This window comes from Hoplias malabaricus, chromosome 15 (genome assembly GCF_029633855.1).
Source record: "Hoplias malabaricus isolate fHopMal1 chromosome 15, fHopMal1.hap1, whole genome shotgun sequence".
NCBI lineage: Eukaryota > Metazoa > Chordata > Actinopteri > Characiformes > Erythrinidae > Hoplias > Hoplias malabaricus.
Genome location: NC_089814.1, coordinates 29,671,247 through 29,687,300, shown reverse-complemented (window position 1 = coordinate 29,687,300; position 16,054 = coordinate 29,671,247). Strand labels below are relative to the sequence as shown.

Genomic DNA, 16,054 nt, shown 5'->3' with positions numbered 1-16,054 from the left:
TTTCCTCATTTTTTTCTCCTGGTGTTTACAGGTCACGTGGGTGCACCTCTGCCCTGCAACCTCATTAAGCTTGTGGATGTGCCAGAGAAGAACTACTTTGCCTCAAAGGGAGAGGGGGAGGTCAGTATACTTATTATACTTTTACACTTTATAACTTTCAGTGTTACATTGAACATCTCAGAGCCCAAAAATAAAAAAGAAATGTTTTACACATTGTGCACCCCTGGTTAAATAAGGTTCTGTTGATTTTTATAAAGGCAAAATACGTTGTCATAAGTGACACATCACATACAGCAATTTCCAAAATGGGGGGTGCATGAAGACGAATGAGGCACATCTGAGCAATATCCGCACTATGTGTTGGAATGGGGAGCAGGGAGCATCATCATAGCCAAGGCCCACCCAGTCATCAATAGCAAAATGACCACATGTATGCTCACGCATGCAGACACACCTTCCTTCCTGGCTGTTCCGTGCACATTTCCATGAGTTGGAGCAGATCCAGTGGTCAATTTCTGACTATAATCCAGGTGGTGGGTGTACTGCATAAAGTTTTTGAAGCCTACAAGGAACTATAGGTCTTTTAATCAATTTTTAATACATTTTTAAAGAGTGGGCGGGGTTAAACTTCATCAGCCAATGACTGTCTAGATCCCGACCCCGTGAAAAGGGAGAAACTTCTGGAGGCGAAAGTGAGACTGAGAGAATCGCAACTGAGAAAAGGCAGAATGAAAGCGAAAAGGGATTCTTCAAGAATATTAAACTCAAAAAAGACGATTGTACACAGAAATGTTCCGTTTACAAACCTATTTTTATAACTCTCAATATTAATGACAGTTTTCTTAATTATAAAATGACATTTATTGGTTATGGATTCTGTTTTTTTGGTTCTCAGAACTCTAGAACCTATTATGACGCCATAAACACCTGTCTGAATAATTGCACCATTTGACAATTAATTGCATATTGTATTGCAGGTGTGTGTAAAAGGCCCAAATGTCTTCAAGGGCTACTTGAAAGACCCAGTTAAGACCTCAGAGACTCTGGACACTGAGGGGTGGCTTCACACTGGAGATATTGGCAAATGGTTAACGGTATGTTTGCTTCTGAACAGGACTTTAACTGATGGAATGAGAGTAATGGAGCAGATTTATTTGAACCAATTAGTATTTTTAGATATTTTTAACTTAGCTACTCCTTTCAAGATTTATCTCCACGCTGTGGTTTAAGCTAACTTTCATTTTTCTGTATTTGTCCCAGAATGGCACGCTAAAAATCATAGACAGGAAGAAGCACATCTTTAAGCTGGCCCAGGGGGAGTACATTTCTCCCGAGAAGATTGAGAACATTTACATCCGTAGTGAACCTGTGTCTCAGCTCTACGTTCATGGAGATAGTCTGCAGGTCGGTGATCTCTTGGCCCAGGAGAACTACCTAATACTTACATATCGGTTGAAAAAAGCTGCACATAAATTCCATAAATGTGTGTTTTTCAGTATATTTTCCATGTTTTCCTTTGCAGTCTTGTCTGGTTGGGATTGTGGTTCCAGATCCTGAGGTGATGCCATCATGGGCCCAGAAAAAAGGCTTAAATGGATGCTACGAAGATCTCTGTAAAAATATGGTAAGTTTCATGTAAAGATGTACTCCTTATCATTAATCAAATAGTCCCTCTTACACCTGACCCACACTACGGGTGCACTTGAGGTTTAACAATTGCCCATATTATCCTTTGTTGTGTGTGGGTATGTGTTTGTGTGTGTAATCCAAATTTTGCCTGTGATCTACTCACCGTCTTGTTGTGGCCACACTGACTTGTGTTGAAGTCACATGTAAAATAACATCTGGCATGAGCTGAACAACAGTAAGACAAAAACAAGGCTGATTTCTTGTATTTTTGACAACAGTCAAGTTAAATTCTACTCTTGTTTCCCATGAGCATAATCTGAAGGTTTGTGGTGTGAGCATTGTTGTAGTCTCTGAAATCTGCCGATCACATTTTTTTTCAACCATAGTCTAGATTTTTAAAAACCTGTAGTGTGCACGTATGTACTATATGTTTGGTAATTGTTTTCAGTTATAAATCACATACAAAATCTTAATTTTGAAGGAACTGAAGAAAGCCATCTTGGATGACTTGGTGCGTTTGGGCAAAGCAAGTGGCCTCCACTCATTTGAGCAAGTAAGTGTGTAGCTGACAAACGGGGGGAAATTCAGGTCCAGGAAGTAAAAGTCCTTCCCACAATTCTATTTCAACTGTCTTGATACCTCAGAGTTTGGGAGTTGGAATGAAAACCTGGAGAAGATTTTTAGTTCTTAATTTTGCCACCTATTGTAGTGAACAAATTACTAACACAGTTAAAAAATGAGTATTGTAAGCTGTATATTACTTGCACTGTGATGACACCTAATTATTTTATTGATTGGCCTTTTTATAAACTCAAAATAAAAAGTAGACTTCTTAATTATTAGTGTGATCAATAGTGATACAACTAGTAAATATGGTGTGATTCATTTACTAATCCTTCATTAACCCTTCTCATCTGCAGGTAAAAGATGTCTACCTTCATAATGAGATGTTCTCCATAGAAAATGGATTGTTGACCCCCACGTTAAAAGCCAAAAGGCCGGAGCTGAAGGAATATTTTAAGCTGGAAATTGAACAGCTGTACAACAACATCTCCATGTAAAGGTTTTACATCATTGAACAAAGGCTGAGGACTTTTTTAGCGACATTGCTGATCTTTGACCATTTGTCCTTAAATTCCCTCATCCAAACCCCTAGCTGACACAAAGAAGCACGCAGAATGAGCCATGCACAATGAAATGGAGCATGATCCAGGTTGCTTTAAATAGAAGAGCAGCCATCCATTTTCCATGGTTGTCAACAGTTGGTGTGCCTTCTGGAAGACGTGGCGTAGCTACAACCAAATTTGTTCCAACCAAAAACAATAGCAGCTCCAGCTAGCGTGGGTACTTCCTTCATTTTCGTTCTTTATCATCTGACAAAGCAATGTAGATTTCCTTGGTCCATGTCCATTCTTCTTGATTTGTTTTTGTTTATGGGTCCAGCTGTAAAGAAAAAAAAAAAAAAGAATCATTTTAAACAAAGGGCAATGCATGCTATGTACCCAGCACTGATTGGGCTGATTCTTGCTTGAGATTCCCTGATTTTTTTTCCAGGTCGTTTGAAACACTCACACACACACACAAAAATGCACACATACACAGTTATATACTTAGCTTACACACTCGTCACATGATAGAACGCTTTAATGTTAGCTAGTATTCTTTTGACTTTGCTCGCTTGAGACAAGTGGGCATGCCATGGACTTAGAAATTTTGGACTTGTTAAATGTTCTGGCTTTTCAGTTTTTTCCATTCCAAAGTAAAAACAATAGTGTACATATTGATGAAAACTAGATGTAAGCATATTTAAGCAACGGTTTGAATGGATTTTTGCGTGTAGTGAAAAAAAAAAGAAAACATTGTAACTATAATCAACTGTTGAATGAATCAGTATCATATCTTTGTATTTAATAAGGGGGTATGGATGGGGACAAAAAATAAATGAGAATCTGCTATGATTTTAACTGAGTCTCTTTTTTTATTCAAATAATTATTTTTTTATGGAGAAAACTGTATTAAGCAAACATAGCTTAACACACTACTCTACAACCATCAGGGACCACCCCTCTGGTTCTCTAATTTTCAGTCAAATTTTAATCCTTTGAATGAAGTGGAAAAAGTACAATGTGAAATTTGTAACAGTTTTCAGGTTAGTTAGCTCTTGAAATTATGAAAAGTCTGTAAGTTTAAATAACTTCATAAACACAGCTCCAGGGTCCTAGTTCAATCCCCTCCTCATAGTCACGGTCTGTGAGGTGTTTGATGTTTTTTCTTTTGTAAATTTTTGTTACCATATTTCCTTCCCTGTTACTTTTGGAATGGAAAATAAAGAAAATAATTGTGTCGTATCGAATCCTGGAATTGACTCATTTGATTCCTTTGAATGGTCATCGAATTGCTCTGGTCTGAATTGTGAAGCATGACGATTTTGTGGATTCGAAAAGAATGGGATTTCGCCAGAGTTGACGCATCGAATTCAGTACATTCTGAGCAGATTTTTTACACAAAGATTTTCTGACAAAGATTACGCTAAATAGAAATACACTATTCAACCTATTGAAATATAGTTTACCCAATTTTAAAATATATATGGCTCAAATAGATACGTTATATCCGTTTGAAAATGAGAGGGATTTATGGTTAACCTGGAGTGAAAAATTTACCAGAAAACTGGGACTGAGTCGACTCCAAACATTTCGACTCTCAGAATTGTCGGTTAAACAACCCTGGCGCCCAGAGGCGTGGGAATGGAAGAATCGATACTTTGGGAACCGACTCTTCATCATTACGTTATAACAGTCTTTGGCGGGAAAGCTGGCTTTGCAGTAATGTTTATCTATATTACACGTTAAGCTGTTTTATTGTTTACAATAGTCGTATTAAACACGCGCGTTGAAATAAACAGAGGAGCAGATTCAAAGCAGAGAGTAAATGTCGAAGATGAGTCGCAGTATGACTCCTATGAAGATTCCCAGTGCGTAAACAAAAGCTGACTGATTGTAAAACAACGTTAGCGTAACGTATATATTTCTAGGATTGACAAACATTTCGAACAGAATGATTATACAAATAAACGTTATTCCAAATAAAGTGATAAAATTTGCTTTGAGCTGTAACCTTTACATTGAACAGATTTGCCATCAAATTTTCACAAAAAAAGACGGAAGAATGTTTCATGTGATAAGGGAAGGTAAGAAATGCATATTTTGTCCTTGACACCAGGGGTCTCGGGCATTCAAAACCGTACTAACCGTTGCAATTCTCGTTACAAATTTCAGGGGTATTCGGAAGCCGCAAGGAAGACCCTTTGAAGGACGAAGAGTTTACAATAAGGTGGTTTTATTTACACTACACTGAAGTTAGCTAGCTAATGGATTAAGCGGCAAAGAAGAAGATGATGATAATGTTAGAATATACCCAGACGTTTCAAGGCACTAATAATTAATTTACTTTGTAAGGCACATTGTGTTTATCATTTATAAACACCACAGATGCCACAATAATGCCCATGCTCTCTGAAGGAAATCACCTTTGCTTACTTTATAGGTGAAGAGGGAAAAAACCTTAACTTTCAATGGAAGTCAACATAGAAAGGGTTTATTCCTAGTAATTTTGCAGCATTTAGGTTGTTACATCATGAAATGTTTATGTAAAATGTGAAGGATAGCTGCTGTGTTCAACCAACGTCATAAACATGAATAAAAATGGAGATGGGTGACGATATGTTAAAAACGTGTAACCTTTTACATACTATCATGTCTGTTTTAAACAGGGTTTAATGACACTCAGCGCAAAGGACCCCAGCCAAGACAGCACAAGTTGAGTTTGAATATTTTCAGTTAAAATTTGTAGTTTGATCACAATCTTCAGCAACATTGGGTTCCATTATCCTAATATTAAATATACAAATATGGGCATAAAGTAAGGACAACAGACATTTAAACACTTGAAAAATGTTACAGCAACATATGTGAATGTGTTACAAGCCAGTTCCATGAGGTGTTTTTGGGGGAAAAAAAAAAAATATATATATATATATATATATATATTTAAAAAATAGTAAATTGTTAATATCCTCATGCCATAAGCTCTCATGCTACTTAACCCTGTAAACATTTAAGCCATTGTTAGCAAAATAACCATTTCTAAAAATTACATATTTCATGAGATATACACATTACTTTGAATGGTTTAATGCATATATTTAGATTTAATTTTGGAAAATGATTCATATTAAGAATTAAGCAAGTTCCCAAACTCTCAAAGCATTCTCTAGCAATTTGTTTAGATATACCTACGCTATACACTGCTGTCTATTACATAAGGTCAGTTACCTTGTATAGGTCACTGTTAGTCCATCTGTGTACATGTTAGTATTTTTACCCAATGGTCAGGACCTGCAGAGGCCAGCTCACAGCAGGTATTATTTGGAATATGGATCATTCACAGGTTTACAGCAGTGATGTGGTCATGAAATTTGCTTGGTAACCGTAGGAGTATAGTCCACGAACCAGAAAATGACTACTGCTTAATGTAGACCAACATGGTTAGAGTGTTTGAATGAACAGAAAGCACAAAGTATTTAAATCTCCATTGATATTCATGTCTCACCTGTATCATTTCAACACAGTAATCTGGGAGAAAAAAAAAACACCTACTCAGTGATGGTCCTAACCATCGATGAACACAATAAAGAAGGCCTGTAAAATTGAACAGCCATTCAACTAATTCTAATATTACAAAATGCAGGTCGTGGATCTGATAATGTAGACAATGAGCAAAGATATGGTAAATGTATCTAATAGCGTAGCCTGTGCGTGTGTATGTGAGTCATCCAAATGTAAAGCTTTGCTTTTCTGTTATAATTCAGGTATGATTATGCCCTCTGGTGTTTCCAGCTTTTTGTTGGATTGTATGGATTTGGACACAGAAGCAGAGAGCTCCTTTCCTTCCATTGAAATGGTTCGCAAAGCTGATTCTTATGGTACAGGCTTGTCTTGCTATTACTGACTGGGTTTTTTTTCACAGCTGTATAAATAACAGATTGGCTCAAGAAAATGTATAATATTTGTTGTGTTCTTTTCTGTTTTGTCTGAGAAGAGGTTACAGGTTTGGTGACTGAAGATGAAATTGTGCACACACACGTTAAGAACTCAACTCTTCTTGACCTCAGTCATGCTCTGGATATATCTATGCAACAGCCTCCAAACCTCTCCTCCATTTTAGGTATTGCACGCTTGCTATTCAAGGATGTGTTTTGACTAAGGATGTCTAGAGTTTAAAAAAAAAATGGCAATGTGTAAGTGTTTGTCAGATGCGTGTGATTTTTGCTAATTACTTCATCATTATGTCATTATTGGAGCATTGTCACAATAAATACACTGAAGAACAGTTTAAAAGACAGCACTAAAACCGGAGACGTTTGAGCAAAGTGAAAGGATTCCACACCAAGACAAACTCAGAATGGATACCAGGGGTTGTTACTTGGATACATTTTCCATTACTAACCTGTGAACAGTTCTAAATTTATAAATGCCCTGAATTCCACGCCTTGGTGTAGGACTTGTTTACATTTCACCCGAAGGTCTGTGACAGCACAGTCCTACAGCAAAAGTGAACTGTCTGTAATCTATAGTCCTTCAGTTTTTCCCTCATTAAAGCAGAGCTGTCCAAACTTATCCGCAAAGGGCCAGAGTGACTGAAGTTTGAAGTCATGCAGCAAGTGATAATTTATTTGAAGACTGAGACTGTTTAATTAAACAAGTGGAATCAGGTATGCTTTGGAATAACACTGCACCCACACTGGCCCTATGAGGTTTGGACACTCCTGCATTAAAGCCAAATCTTATGAATACATTACAAATTTAGCTTGTGGTGATGACAATGATGAAATGTTATATTATCAGGTCTTAACCACAGCCACTGTTCAACTGAAATATATGTTAAACAAAACACATTTAACACAGTACTAAAGTAAACCAGAAACTATAAATTTTTATGGTACTAGTTCGTATATTAAACCTTTACATCCCTAAGGATAAAGTAGAAATGTGCAAAGGATATTAAAGGATTTAAGTCTATGTTAGTGGTTAACATTGTTAATTGTTCCATTGTAGAACTTAGTCTGCACACAACACGCTCATAGTTTTTAAACCAGTAAAAGGATACAAGTGGAAAAAAAATGCTCATGTAATAATTTCATTACAGCCTTGGTCACAATTGACTGCCGGAATGGTGGGGATGACAAACTTCTTGTCCATGATAAGTCATCTTTCAATGCATCATTGTGTGTGATTAATCACATTTATATTTCTCATTTGTCTCTAAAGTAGATTAAAAAAATAAATAAATTCACATATACTATATTAACAAAGATATTGGGACACACCTACTAATGTTTAAATTCAGTCCCGTTGCCACAGAAGTATAAGGTTAAGCACGTCACCATGCAGTCTGCCTTTATAAAAATTTGTAAAGGAAAACACCTTTCTATTAAGAGGAAAGGCGTTTCACGAAACATCTGCATGCAAGCCTTGCATCACCAACCAAAATGCCACTGGACTTTGGAGCATTGGAAATGTGTGTAAAATATCACGCTTCTATATTTGGGATGGATGAGTTTGGGTTTGGTGCATACCAGGGGAACGTTACCATTGCCTTGTCAAACATCAGCGTCAGACCGCTCTTTCTTCTGGGTAAATTTGCAAAAATTCCCCACAGACAACCTTCAAAATTTGGTAGAAAGCTTTCCCACAAGAGTGGAACCTATTATAGATGCAAACAGTGGAGGATTTTGAATTTTGGATTTAGGTGTAAATGTTGCAGTACTTTTGTCCATATAGTGTAAGAACATTTAGTAATAAACAGGCTTGGACCAAATGAGCTTCATCAGAATGTATTTATTATGAGCATAATAATACTTATTTCTGCTGTTACAACACACTGGAATATTGATGTATACAAACTACAGCCTTACTCGGCTACTGCCTCTGTTGCTACACATATGGACCTCAGATTCCAAAGCTTATATGAAGGAACGCTATAGAAATGCTATGTATACTATGTGATATTTGTTTTGCAAACATTATTTACACTACACTATCTCTACCTAATTATAATTTTTGTTATTTAGCCAAGACGTGATTAGTGTCTGAATATTGCTTCCAGTGTTTTGCAATGTAGCTATAGATCTAAATGGATATATTCCATATGTTTCTGTCTGTCTAATGCAGTTTATCTATAAAAATGAACAATAATACTGACAGAATTGTGGCTATAGGATGACATTGTATAGATAACTACATTATCTATGTAGCATTGGTGCAAAATGATATAAGTGAACTTGGGCACTATACTTTGGCTGGATTCACTACATGTGGGGTTCAGGGGAAAATCAGTACGAATATTCTTTTGCTAAAACAAAAATGTGTTTTATTGTTTGTGAGATACTTTATTCAGCTTGAATATTCCACAGAGCTCTCTCCTGAAGCTGCAAAAGAGTCATTTTGTCTGTCACCCCCTCAGCCTGTGTCATCTCCTGGGTAAGTGTTCATCTTTGTATAACTTGTTCATGTAAGTTCAACAAAATACACCAACATTTGTTAATTTTCAGATTGTGATTTTTCTTTTTAAAAATTTTAGTGGACGTTATATAAGTACTATCCCATTGGGTGATTGATTTCTTCAAGCAATTATACATTCATTCATTATCTGTAACCGCTTATCCAGTTCAGGGTCGTGGTGGGTCCAGAGCCTACCTGGAATCATTGGGCGCAAGTCAGGAATACACCCTGGAGGGGGCGCCAGTCCTTCACAGGGCGACACAGACACATTCACTCTCACACTCTCACCTACGGACACTTTTGAGTCGCCAATCCACCTACCAACGTGTGTTTTTGGACTGTGGGAGGAAACCCATGCAGACACAGGGAGAACACACCACACTCCTCACAGACAGTCACCCGGAGGAAACCCACGCAGACACAGGGAGAACACACCACACTCCTCACAGTCACCCAGAGGAAACCCATGCAGACACAGGGAGAACACACCACACTCCTCACAGACAGTCACCCGGAGGAAACCCACGCAGACACAGGGAGAACACACCACACTCCACACAGACAGTCACCCGGAGGAAACCCATCCAGACACAGGGAGAACACACCACACTCCTCAGACAGTCACCCGGAGGAAACCCACGCAGACACAGGGTCCCTGGAGCAGGTCCCTGGAGCTGTGTGACTGCGACACTACCTACCGCGCCACCGTGCCGCCCTCTTCAAGCAATTAATAGATGGCAAATCAATGTACTTCACAGAGATTTGAAATTTAGTAGCAAATTAACAAATCACAGATTTTTTTTTAACATCTGAACATTCCAGCTTTGTGAAAAACAACTTGATTCTTAAATCACATGTATTTAAAAAATGATAGAATCATCAAAAATAAAAATACAGCAGATACTTTCTAGTTCCTCGTGATCCTATCACAGCACAAATTCTTTGAGGCATTAACTTCAATATTAAAAAGCGTGATTCTACATAAGGGTTGTACTAACTTTCTTGAATAGCAGCTGACAGATCAGTTTTATAGATGGAGCCTTGTCATGGACCAGTTTTTAGATGCAGTGCACATCATAAAACTAGCTTGTATCTCAGTCACACATGCATACTGACACTATATACCAATATACTATATAGTATACATACTCTTTATATTTGTGTGCTACAAAATTTAAAAACAAACAAACAGAAACATGAATATTGTTAGCATAGTGATTCTATAATTTGTGCATATATCAGAATACATAGATCAACTGTATGACAGTGAGGACAGAAGTTTAATTTTAATACCCACTCGATATATTGATGCTAAAGCAACTTTGTGAAATGTGTGATCTTTCCAACAGATTTGTAGATAATTTAATCTCTTTCACAGCTCTACTTTTAGATCCTCACCTTTGGTCGAGCTAAGGAGTGCATCATCATCATCATCAGCAGCAAAAAATATAGCAGGTATTCACATATACCACTGACCTCAGTATATTGACCTCAGAATTTGCATGTAAATTCTACCTTTTTTTCAGGAAGTGATGACCTCAATGTATTTGGAGCTGTAGAAAGGACTCCTGAAAATAAGAGAGTTGTGGTACTTTCTCCTGTTGTAAAAAGAAGGGTAATATCTCATAGTTTTATACATGTTTCTATATAAAGCTTTTAATGACTGTAGAACACTTATTAACACTAGTCCCATGGACTTCATGCACTACATACTTTTATACTTTTTCATTGTGCTAAAATATGCCTGCTTTTGTTCTTGAAGGACTACAAATCTGTAAAGCCAAAATAATTATTCAGAAACCAGCTTGTCTGGTCGAATGTAGTGAAGTGCTAACGTCAGTATTAACGTCACAAACACAGGCTCAAAAAGAAGTTATGGCTCACAGAGAAAAGCAGGTGGCTGTGTGGCTCAGAGCTGAATCTACAGCGCTGAAAGTAAATGGAAGAAGAGGATATTTTTAAATATGTAGTGATCTGATGCAAACCAACATAAGAAATGAGGCTTGTTTGGATAAGAAGTCCCAACTTTGACATTTTTTCAGTTAAATATATATATAAATTCTGAAATAATATAATAATTTGGGAAATGGAATACAACACAACCCACATTGCAATATGTAATTTGTTACTACCCACTACTGGAAATATGAAATTCTTTTTCTTAGCCTCTTGTAGGAAGAAACAAGCCCATAAAATGTAGAAAGGTGGTGACATTCAATGACATTGTTAGCACACGAGACATAACAGTACTTGAAGCTCTAGTGGAACCTCAGAACCAAGCCTGTGATGTACAGAAGAATAAACTGGAAGGGCCAAAGAAAGAGGGAATGGATCCACAGGAGCTTTCCTCAGAACCAGCAAAATTATTTGCCTTTGCTGATGAAGAAGAGAAAAAGATGTTCTTCCAAAGTCTGAAGAAGACCTACACCTTTCAGTTCCCTGCAAACCCGGTAAATAGGTCTTAATTATATACGAACCACATTTTCAGAAATTTGGGATATGTTTCTAAAAATGCAATAAAATCAGAAACCTGTAATTTAGTAAATGACTTGAACCTTTATTTTTAGGAGCGCTAAGTACTATTTGTACCTTAAAATTACAGCGTCAAAATCATTGTAATGCTCCACTGACTTGTAATAGGGAGACTAGAGCTTCTGTTGTTGCTGCTCTGGGCTCAACACTTTGGAGGATGTACAAGTTTGATTGAAGGACACTGCTGTAAAAGTGACTTACACACTGTAACTGTAGGGGGAGCCGAGAACCAAAAAATAAAATTTCTAGCAGTTGATAAATGAAACTTAAGAGAAATGTACTGATTGCTGCATTATGTGCCTGGATTGATTTCTTTCCTGGCAGCCCACAGCTCTGCTGTTTGGTGTTGTAAGAGCTCTAACACATCAGCTGGTAAATTACTTGATAATTAGCTGATAACTTGATTCTAGTGAGAAAACGCTAAACTGTGCTTTAGGACTGTGATTAATCACATTATCAGTTCCATCTGTTTTATGTTCATCTGCCAGTTTGGCTGTAAATAAATCTGGTGGCTTATTTATAAAGGTTATTTGTGTTTGAGTTTAAATTGCTGTTTAAATAACTGGAAAATCATTCATTCATTTATTATCTGTAACCGCTTGTTCAGTTCAGGGTCATTGTGTTTCCGTATGGAGAGAGATTAGTCTCAAAATATTTTACAAACGTGTAAATTAGGGTGACCAGACGTCCTCTTTTACGTCTGTATAGTATACATACTCTATATATTTGTGTGCTACAAAATTTAAAAACAAACAAACAGAAACATGAATATTGTTAGCATAGTGATTCTATAATTTGTGCATATATCAGAATACATAGATCAACTCTTTTACGTGTTCTCTTTTTTAGACTTAAAAAAAATGTCCGGGCGGAATTTCATAAACGTCCGGGATTTTGTTTTTCTAGAGTTTACATAGAACTTCGAGAAGCGTTTCGTTCACAAACTAGTCCCGCCCCCCCTACTCTGATTGGTTCGCTTGAGTGAGAAGGGGGCGTGGTGAAGTAGCCTAAAATCTTCGGATTGGACGGTCTGACTGTAGAGCTACCGTTATTGGTCGATAACATTCTCTGTAAACATTTAATTGGTCAGTCTGCACGTCAGTAGTCCTTGTTTACGTCAGGCAAAGCTCATGTACCCACCCTCATCTGGAGCAGCTATGCCAAAACGTTCACTTGTTCATTTCCTCTCACAGGTTTTTGGATTTTGAGAATTTCCTTTAGAACAAGAATATCCTCTTGTTCGCCTGCTCTCCACATTTGTGGATCAGACTGCATTTGTATTTGGATCTGCTGAAATGCAAAAGTAAATTCTCAAAATCCAAAAACCCGGAGGAAATGAACAAATATACATCACGGAAAACACGTGAGTGACTTCCGTTTTCAACCAGCCTAAAAGAGCACATGTCACGCCCCTATTAGTTGAGCTCCATTGGCTACCCTTAGCTGCTCGCATCAAATTTAAATCACTAATGATGGCCTTCAGAGTATTCACTGGCTCTGCTCCCATCTTCCTCAATAAACTCTTAAAACCATACGTTAGCGCCCGCCCTCTCCGTTCCTCAAAGGAGCGCCAACTAACACGGCCAACACCCCGTACAGGTCAGTCGAGGCTATTCTCATCTCTGGTACCACGCTGGTAGAATGAGCTTCCGAGCACTATCGGAGCAACAGGAACCCTCTCCGCATTCAAGAAATCCTTGAAGACCCAGCTCTTCCGAGAGTATCTCTTGCACTGAAAATCTTTCTTTAATGCACTTATTACTTCCTGGCATATTGCACTCAATGTAAGGTAATTTGTATAAATTGTGCTGTAGTTTGAATGTTAGATCCTCGCTTTGGATAAAAGCGTCTGCCAAATGCATAAATGTAAATCACTTGATCCACAAACGCAGATTCTACAATTTACAAATACATTTTAAATTGGTGACTTAAACTTTACAAATATATTCAATGTAAATGTAAACTAATGTATTTATTTTCGCATAAAATTGTGATATATCTATGAAAACCAAAAATATGTATTTATGAATGTAACTATTTGAAAAAGATTGCAGATTGTGAGACACAGATTGGGATGTGTTCATTTGTGAACAGTGAAACATATCTGTGACTTGTGTTTAGTTTATGGATTTACGCATTTGTAAAGTATTTTGAGGCTAATCTCTCTCCATAGGTCTGGAGCCTACCTGGATCATTGGGCGCAAGGCAGGGTTAGGTAATTGTAAATTGATATAGAGAATCTGGGTAGAGAAAAAGATTCCAGTCTTACATAGGAATGGCAACACTGGTGTGCTATATGCTTTATAATGTGCTGTTCTGAGACTTTTATAAATCGTATTGTATGCAAATACTGAGAATATATTTTATGATCAAATTCAAATACACTTTATAAATGAGGCTCCAGATGACAGATCCATCCCTATTCTCACAACCAGAATGGAAGAATTGTGTTGTTTGCAGTACATCTAGAAAGAATGTATTCTTTGCTATTATACACTTCAAGCTGTACATAATTGCTTGTGTTTGTATTTCCTTTAGATTATCTTCAACGATTTATCCCTGGCTGAAGATGACAAAAGATAAGATGTAACGATTGTCTACCTGCAATTTTGTTCTGATGGTGTGTGGACTTCATTCAATACAGTTGTAACATGTTCCAGCAGAGGGCAGCAATATTTATAGCAATGTCCATTTCTACACAACGCTGTTTAAATAAATCATTTCAGATTTATTTCCAGCAATGTGCCCTGTAATATGTGCAAAACAACTGAAAAACAAAATCATTTAGTGGGGAGAAATGATATAAAAAGTTAATAATGTGGTTGCCTAAGTTTGCACACCATTTGGGGATGTGGCTGTGTTCAGAATAAACCATATTCAAATTCAAATTAAATAGTAGACACCTGCCATTGGTTAAAATTACTTTGTTTATCTCCATGTTTAATTCCGCATTACCCGTAGTCTTTTTACAAATTTTACAAAGCATCAAATGGATCTCACTGTTGAATGATATGAGTCAGAAGAAAAGTACAAAAAAAATGTTAAAGGCGATAGGTATACCATGGAACACAATAAGGTTGGTCACCAACAAGTGGATAAAATATGGCACAACAGTGACTTTAACAAGAACTTTGCATATTCCTTCATAATTGATGAAAACTTGCTTAGAGTGTGGCAAGAGAGCTTCAGGAATTTCTGCCAACTACTATTTTATTTTATTTTTTTTATAACACACCCCCCCTCCTAAATTTCTCCATAAATATCTGTTATATGTCACAGACTGAAAAAAATAATTTTATTCTCATATGTATCATCACAAAAACATTTCAGCACTGGCATATAGACTTTTTTATATCCACTGTTTAGCAGCTTCAGGCTCTTGCTGGTAATATATTTGTATACTTCTGGAAGAAAGCTCAAGTCGACTGAAAAGGAAAATGAAAACCTCAGTTGTGTTTAGCTTTCTAAAGCTCACTCATGTTCTCTACCAACTGCATGTCATCAGCTAGTTGATGAGGCCACAAGCAAGAGATGAAATAACATGTAATTATTTAAACGTATTCAGTGATGTGCTGCAGTCTATCTACTAACAAGTTGAATCATCTTTGTTTATGCTTGTAAGATGAAATTTACATGAGCTTAAAATGATTGACACTGGATTCAGATGTGGAAAAGATGTATTTGTTAATAATAAATAAATATTTATAATTAAGCAGGACTCCGGAGTGTGATGTTTCCAACAGAAACAAGCTTTTGAAAATGTCTGGTATGAAATGGGAATAATGCATTTTCTTAAAGTAATAGTGTGTTGTGTTCCAGGGTCGTGGTTTTGTTGTCTTTGACTTCATGGAGTGACAAAGCTGCTCTTTGTAACACTGGGATGAGTTTGAATGGTGTTTTGGATTCAGAGCTAATGTTCCTCAGGTGAGAAAGCTGGGGGACTCATTTACCCACACAATTCCAAAATCAGAGCTTGTCCAATAAAAAAAAAAAAGCACTGGGAAAACAAAACACTAAAGGACTAATCTTTAAAAAAAAATGGAATGGGAACAAGCAACAGAGCAATGCCATGATATGTAGAATCAGTGAACCCTTACATTACAACCACATCCTTCATCTTGTGTTCATTGTTTATTTTATGAGCTTCACTGATCATGTAGATGCAATTGAGTTTTAAAATTACAGATAGTAGTCCATCTGTTATCCTTTATACTCTCAGCCTCTTTGCACACTGTTATTAAATGGTAATGACCCCCAGACAACAGGTATGATTTGGGTGGTGGATCATCCTCAGCATTGCAGGTTCTTTTGTGCTGATTTGAACAGATCCG

At 37.0% G+C, this 16,054-nt stretch overlaps 2 protein-coding genes across 7 annotated transcripts in view; both read left to right on the top strand.

Moving 5' to 3' along the window:
• Positions 1–3,968, top strand: part of acsl6 (acyl-CoA synthetase long chain family member 6) — a 93,486-nt gene extending 89,518 nt beyond the window's left edge. For all 5 annotated transcript variants that reach the window (XM_066646195.1, XM_066646194.1, XM_066646193.1 and 2 more), the window contains 6 exons: positions 32–120; positions 978–1,094; positions 1,261–1,404; positions 1,523–1,624; positions 2,111–2,182; positions 2,550–3,968. In XM_066646195.1, coding sequence (XP_066502292.1) covers positions 32–120; positions 978–1,094; positions 1,261–1,404; positions 1,523–1,624; positions 2,111–2,182; positions 2,550–2,690 — 665 coding nt within the window. In that variant the 3' untranslated portion in view covers positions 2,691–3,968. The remainder of the gene's footprint in view (positions 1–31; positions 121–977; positions 1,095–1,260; positions 1,405–1,522; positions 1,625–2,110; positions 2,183–2,549) is intronic.
• A 418-nt stretch (positions 3,969–4,386) lies between these two features.
• LOC136667973 (uncharacterized) lies at positions 4,387–15,662 on the top strand. Of its 2 annotated transcripts, XM_066645165.1 has the most exons (12): positions 4,387–4,603; positions 4,762–4,819; positions 4,908–4,962; positions 5,402–5,447; positions 6,500–6,613; positions 6,730–6,855; positions 9,104–9,170; positions 10,570–10,646; positions 10,718–10,806; positions 11,357–11,641; positions 14,262–14,343; positions 15,543–15,662. In XM_066645165.1, exons 1-11 carry the CDS (start codon positions 4,561–4,563, stop codon positions 14,304–14,306), a joined length of 1,005 nt encoding a protein of 334 aa, XP_066501262.1. In that variant the 5' UTR covers positions 4,387–4,560; the 3' UTR covers positions 14,307–14,343; positions 15,543–15,662. The 2 variants fall into 2 exon arrangements, with proteins under 2 accessions (XP_066501262.1, XP_066501261.1); XM_066645164.1 differs by lacking the exon at positions 15,543–15,662 and having other exon boundaries at positions 14,262–15,392.
• The last annotated feature ends 392 nt before the right edge of the window (positions 15,663–16,054 follow it).

Excerpts from the sequence above, each read along its gene's own strand:
- LOC136667973 (XM_066645165.1), top strand. The coding sequence starts at position 4,561 with ATGTCGAAGATGAGTCGCAGTATGACTCCTATGAAGATTCCCA. Across the intron at positions 4,604-4,761 it reads GACTCCTATGAAGATTCCCA|ATTTGCCATCAAATTTTCAC; the intron begins GTGCGTAAACAA and ends TACATTGAACAG. Across the intron at positions 5,448-6,499 it reads CCCCAGCCAAGACAGCACAA|GTATGATTATGCCCTCTGGT; the intron begins GTTGAGTTTGAA and ends GTTATAATTCAG.